We start from the raw sequence: 6,542 nt of genomic DNA, 5'->3' as shown, positions 1-6,542 counted from the left end.
GTGATCAAAAATACAGTGAAAACATTAATACTGTGAAATATCATTACAGTTTAAAATAACTTTTTTTTACTTGAATGTATCACTTATTTACTAGTAAGCATACAACGGAGAAAATTAAGGCAAGGACCATTTTGTTAATCTGCAAATTAAACTTGCTTTATAATTATCACTGTAATTATAATTTAAATGTTACATTTCTGCTGGAAGAAAAGAATAAACATTTTAAGAGGAATACGTCTTTTAAAAAGTCAACAATTAGATCATATTTTCCACATTGTAATGAAACAGCTAGACCATTTTATTACTTCATGTTCATTTCAAAACTGTAGCGCAAAAGTATAATTCAATGTGGAGGTTTGATTGATATTTGTACTGAATAAGCCAAGGATGACGACAGTTAAAATTTCAACAAACACCACAGAAAACCATCGTTAAATGAAGGTATTCTCTGTATGTCAATTTTCTACAGAATATTTTGTGCAAACAGACACTGGTTTAGTCAGAGCTCAAACTCATAACATGGGAAGTGACACCCATTTACCATTGAAACACACCACCAGCCTATTCTAATCTCTCAAATCATTTCAGAATAAACTGAAAATATTACAAAAATAAATCTCACATTTACTCTGAGTACACAGTGATAATTTCATCTACATCTGTGCTGACAGTTTGTCCTGAAAACAGAAAATACAATAGACTGTCTACTTGAGAAACCACCAATGTTTCTTTCATTTTACTATTAATATAGCACAAGTGTGCAATAAGCACATATTTGTATTTTATGATGCAGTCTTAAAGTGAAGTAGAGGGTTTAGTAAAACTACTGCCAAACACTGGGGTCAGTAATGCTGCTGTGTGAAGGGCTCTAGTCAGATCTGTGCTGCTAACACAAGCACAAGCAGTTCTTGAGCGCCCCCTCCTGGTGTGATGTTGGGCCGAGCAGCCCATCTGTGACCAGCTGAGTGCTACAGCAGTGGATCAGAAAGGCCGCTGCAGGAAGGAGACAGGGGGAGAGCCAACGCTCCGCGGACTGTGCAGATGGGAGTCATAAGAGCCCGGAGTCATGCCCACTACGGAGTCACCATGAGGTGTTCCTCCATGCAGAAAGTCATCTTCCTCCTCCATAGATCCCTGTGAGAGATGATCAAAGTGTTATTGGATATCCCCCGAAGAGGCTAAACTACTGAGATGAGCCAAAAAGAGTCAGTTTTCTTATGGTGGCTTCAAAAAAAAGTATATGGACACTCAAAATTGCCTGAATGTGCAGACAAAATTAAACTCAAAAAGACAAAATATTTGAAATATCTAATTCCTCTTTGTGGCCACTGGGAACGTGTATCACCTTTCTCACTTTCTTCTTGGGCACATGTATCATACAATCGGATGGCTCCTCCCACACCTGGTAGATTGGCTCAATGAGTTTTCCAGAGCTGTTGTAAAAAATTATAAATAAGACAAATAAATGATTTTTAGTGAACTAGCATTCCAAGGCTGAGTTTGACAGGAATGAGCATGAATTTGTTACCTTTTCAGGAGATACGGATCAAAAGGGAAGAAGGTATCCAGAGGGTTTGTGTTAGTGGACACCGAGTTGCCGCCTGTTGAATTGCTCACCACTGGCAACAGGTTCCGGTTGTTTCGCTCAATGATGGTGTAACAGAAGACGAGCTGGTACTTCCTGCCAACAGATGGGTAAAATTGCCCTCATTTGTCATGCTTTTATTTCATTATTTCAGTTTTGTAATCTGATGATCGAGCTCTTGTGCTGTACCTGGTGATGGCTGCAAACATGTTGGTGACAGCAGGCAGACAGACCCTCAGCGGGTTGAGCTGGCACATCACTATACGCTCGAGATTCAAACCCTGAAGGTACGCCAACCCTGCAAAGGGTCGAGGACAAATGATACAGAAAACGAGAAGTCTAGTTTGAAACACATTTGTGAACTTCTTGTCAAATGCTTTTCTATTTATGTTAGTTTTCATTAAATGAAAAAGTTTTTGTAAAAAAAAATTCGTTTTATGACTCTAAAAATTAACATGCCTTTTTATTAAACATCATGAATTATTAATTTAAGGTGTCTTTGTTAGAGTTTAATTGTACATTTAAATACTGAGTAATATTAGTAATATGTACTTACTACAGTGCTAAGTTTATGATTAGAGGTTTCTTTTAGGGTTAGTTTCATGTAATTATGCATAATTTACTGTAATTACTACAGTAAGTACATGTAACGTGTAACAAGGACACTAAAATGAAGTGTTAATAAATTAGTGCTGTCAAACGATTAATCGCGATTAATCGCATCCAAAATAAAAGATTTTGTTTACATAATATATGTGCGTGTACCGTGTATATTTATTATGTATATATAAAAACACATGCATGTATATATTTAAGAAAAATATGTTTGTTTATATTCGTTTATATATTAAATATATTTATATATGATATCATTTATATGAATATAAATATACACATGTAAATACATGTGTGTGTCTTTATATATACATAATAAATATACACAGTACAAACACATTATGTAAACAAAAACTTTTATTTTGGATGCAATTAATCGTGATTAATCGTTTGACAGCACTAGTTAATATTAATTTTAATTTAAAATTATAAATTAATTTTAAATTAATTATAAATTAAAAACATGTTGTTTGGCCATCACACAACATTTTATACCTTGAACTGACCTTTCCTTGCTGTAAAAAGTATGAAAGTTTTTCTTTTTGTTTTTTTGTGCATGTTGGATGGAGTCAGACCACATGACATTGATTTGGAAGACAAACGTTTTTTTCAAATATTAAGCAGTGAAGCATTTTTGTTAAAAATAATTTTTCTAAGAAATATTTATAAAACATGCCAAACTAAAGTTTTTTTCAAGCACTTTGTTTTTTTTTAAGAGGCTTTTTTCCTTGCTTATAAGAACAGATAGATAGATCACTGCAACATTTTTTTTTTTTTTTTTATGACCCCCAAAATACTCAAATGAAACAGAAATTCAGTAATAAAATACAAATACATTCTAAAAGTGGTGAATTCAGATCATTGTTTGCATGATTACTTTAATAAATTAAAAGATCAGGGCAAAAAAATTGTGCAATTGACCCAGACTTGAAACAAACGAAAAAAAGTTTTAGCATCTCAAATGATTTTCACACCTGTGCTTCATTTCTAAACAGCTAAATTCCACATGCACTGACCTTTCTTCATATTGCCCTCCAGGATGGCATTGTGTCTGAAGATGAGTGTGTAAAACACAGCCTGGCAGGCTGTATAAAAAGAGCCGTGCAGATTGACGTCACAGAATGCTTTGGATCCTGAGTCCTGACTGTTAATATAAAGGTGCAACCAGGGAACCAACAGGTCCAGACAGGCCTTGACTGTCCTGTGGAAGAGAGGAAACTCTACAGCACCAGTTTTGACATGTAGGTTTCAAATGATGTGTGACAAATACAGGTATCTGCGTCCAATCAACCCTTTTTCTTTTCCAGATGACAACAAAGAGTCATTAATGTTTAATTACTTAATCGTGGTAACAAACCACTGCCAGGAAAGATGATTAAATATTGAACTCCGCTGCATTAGATAAGATAAAACGGCATGATAAAGGTCACATACGATACTGTCAAAAACTTGGCTCTTGCCATGAAGCTGCCCATGTATCCAGCAGCGGCCTGTCTCAGGACGGGGGGCTGGTTGGGGGCGTGTAACATCTTCCATAAGTGATCCAAAAAAGCTTCAGCCAAACCCTAAACAAAAGAGATTAAAGTTATGTTTTTGTTTGTTTCTTTAAGAATGAGAGAGACGTGGGAACCTACCAGGCGGAAGCTGCACAGGTAGAACATGTAGTACTGCACATGACAGGAAGCGTGAGTGGGGAGCACCACCTTATCAAACACGGACACCAGGTCTCTGTATAGAGCTTTGGTTTTCTCAATATCTAATGAGCCTAATGAGATTGAAAGGATAAAAAAAAAAGAAAAGATTATTTGAAAAATTAAGACAAAAAGTTAAATAAAAAATGCACGTGTGAATGCCATTTATGAAATATGTTTAATGCACTTCTTTACATGTAGGTATAAACAAACTGGCTAACACAACAAGTACACATAGGCTGCTGTTCAAAAGATCTTTGGACATTCTTGAAAGTCTTATATGCTCACTATTGATGCATTTATTTGGTGAAATATACAGTAAATGATTTACAGTAAATAAATATTATTATAATTTTAAATAAATAGAATATATTTTACATTTAAACTTATTCCTGTGATGCAAAGCTGAATTTTCAGCATCATTACGCCAGTCTTCAGTGTCACATGATCATTCAGAAATCATTCCAATTAGGGGTGCTCCGATCAGGATTTTTGACGCCGATCACAGAAAGCAGTATCTGCCAATACGATCACCGATACAGATCTTTTTAAAGCCTTCTTTTTAGCATTTATAACTATTTATAGTGATACTCCAATCAGGATTTTTAGACATTTATTGCGGGCCTGAATTTCATTTTTGAAAATGGGGAGAATTCCCCTCTTAAGTGTCTCTTGTGAGAGGGGAAGCAGCTTTCACACAGGAGTCCGCTACTGATCCGTGGCTGTTTACCACAAACACAACATTTATCCATTATGATTTCAAATCCAAACATTGTCACTGAAAATGCTTTTTCAGCATTGCAATTCTTTTTTTTTTTACACAGTATAGTAATACAATCTTTCACAGACATGTTTAAACACAATAAATATAAGCAACACATTATTCAATGCTTTTTACTTTTGCATTTACTTCTAGATTTATATATTAAGTTGCTCAAGCAAGTGGCAAAACATTTGTGTGCGGCGTTCAACAACAGAAACAAAGAACAACATTAACAACAGGAGGATGGAGGACGCTGTGATCGGAGCTGTGTTTTTGTTGTGTCTCGTGGGTTTCACAATAATGGACATGGAAAGTCGACGTATACGTAAAGCGATTGAAAGAACGGAAAGGAGGACTAACCATTGACATGGCAAATGTCCTTGATATAAGCCAGCAGGACAGTCATCATCATGTCCAGTCTCTCTGCTACAGGATGAACCATCACAGCTCCATCAGGTCTCGATGAATCCAGTGGAGAGTCCTCTTCCTCATCCTGAATATTACATTAAAATGAGTAAGATCTATGACTATTCAAACATTAAAGGAAAGACTACGATATAAATAAGTTACTCCTAAGTTAGGGCTTAATTTGGTTCCTCATTTACTTTTTGCTTGCTTTTGCATCTTTTTTTGAAGCTTGAAATTTCCAGTCCTTGTTCACTGCATGTAAAAGAGTGACTACAGTACATTCTTCGAGATTTCACGATAGAAGGAAAGTTGTACATGTTTGGAGTGACATGAGGCTGAATATATGATGACTGAACTATCCCTTTAAATATGTCCCACTGAGTATGTTTTGCATACATGCGTTTTCTGAAGTGTTTTGGACTCACCATGTCAAAGAGGCAGTCATCCTGTGATGCTCCATTAGCATCTTGCTGAGCTCCACTTTCCACTTCTTCAATCTCACTCCGTGGTGCACTAACCTAAATGTCAAAAACAGCCGTCAAACAGCTGCACAGCTGCAAAGACATCAGTACAGTGACTGAAGTCCCTCACATCTAGCGTGAGCATCTTGCTGATGATGAGCTCTATGATGTCTCTCCTCAGGTCAGGGATGTAGACCGAAACTCTCAATAGGTTGTGCATGTAACACTCCTGTGTGGACAGACAACACGGCCTCAGAACAATCACATTCATGCATGTAATGATATTCATTTAGTCCCAATACTGGATTTAAATGCTTTCTACATAACTCACAAGTGTTCTGGAGGATTTCTGCACAAAAGGGAACTTGTCGGAAAGGATTGGCATCAGGAATCGACTGGTTCTGAAAGAACAAAGAAAGGGTTTATTAGTCACTGCTAAACTAAATCAGTAAACTGCTACACTCTGCTACGCTTTTGGAGGTTTTATAAGACACTTACGATGGAACATATCTTGTAATAAGCTGTAAGGCTTGATGACAATGATCAAATGTCCTCGGCAGATCTGTGCGAATTAAAAAACCAAACAAAACAATGAATTATGGTGCAAAGTAGAAGGTATAATAATGGCATACAGATACACTTTCACTGATTGATGACAGGAATGGATAATGACAGCAAAATGAATGCTTACATTCAGAAGTTTGAACTTTTTTTTATAAAGAAAACTTATGCTCATCAAATCCACATTTATTTAAAGGGATCATATGATGTTGCTAAAAAGAACATTATTTTGTGTATTTGGTGTAATGAAATGTGTTTATGTGGTTTAAGGTTCAAAAAACACATTATTTTCCACATACTGTACATTATTGTTTTTCCTTTATGCTCCGCCTTTCTGAAACGCATCGATTTTTACAAAGCTCATCGGTCTGAAAAAGCGAGGTGTGCTGTGATTGGCCAGCTATCCAGTGCATTATGATTGGCCGAATACCTCAAGCGTGAGACGGAAATGTTACGCC

At 36.1% G+C, this 6,542-nt stretch overlaps 1 protein-coding gene across 1 annotated transcript in view; it reads right to left on the bottom strand.

Annotated features, from left to right (window-relative positions):
* Positions 1-203: 203 nt before the first annotated feature.
* LOC107721468 (RNA polymerase I-specific transcription initiation factor RRN3-like) overlaps positions 204-6,542 on the bottom strand; it is a 10,831-nt gene continuing 4,492 nt past the window's right edge. The window contains exons 3-14 of the mRNA XM_016529476.1: positions 6,022-6,085; positions 5,855-5,924; positions 5,654-5,752; positions 5,488-5,580; positions 5,015-5,147; positions 3,835-3,965; positions 3,635-3,765; positions 3,217-3,401; positions 1,775-1,883; positions 1,529-1,681; positions 1,346-1,433; positions 204-1,134 (exon numbers count right to left, since the gene is read on the bottom strand). Of these exons, the coding sequence (XP_016384962.1) occupies positions 982-1,134; positions 1,346-1,433; positions 1,529-1,681; positions 1,775-1,883; positions 3,217-3,401; positions 3,635-3,765; positions 3,835-3,965; positions 5,015-5,147; positions 5,488-5,580; positions 5,654-5,752; positions 5,855-5,924; positions 6,022-6,085 (1,409 nt within the window). The 3' untranslated portion in view covers positions 204-981. The remainder of the gene's footprint in view (positions 1,135-1,345; positions 1,434-1,528; positions 1,682-1,774; positions 1,884-3,216; positions 3,402-3,634; positions 3,766-3,834; positions 3,966-5,014; positions 5,148-5,487; positions 5,581-5,653; positions 5,753-5,854; positions 5,925-6,021; positions 6,086-6,542) is intronic.

This window comes from Sinocyclocheilus rhinocerous, unplaced genomic scaffold (genome assembly GCF_001515625.1).
Source record: "Sinocyclocheilus rhinocerous isolate Xijiao unplaced genomic scaffold, SAMN03320098_v1.1 scaffold481, whole genome shotgun sequence".
NCBI lineage: Eukaryota > Metazoa > Chordata > Actinopteri > Cypriniformes > Cyprinidae > Sinocyclocheilus > Sinocyclocheilus rhinocerous.
This window is presented reverse-complemented; position numbering and strand designations above follow the sequence as displayed.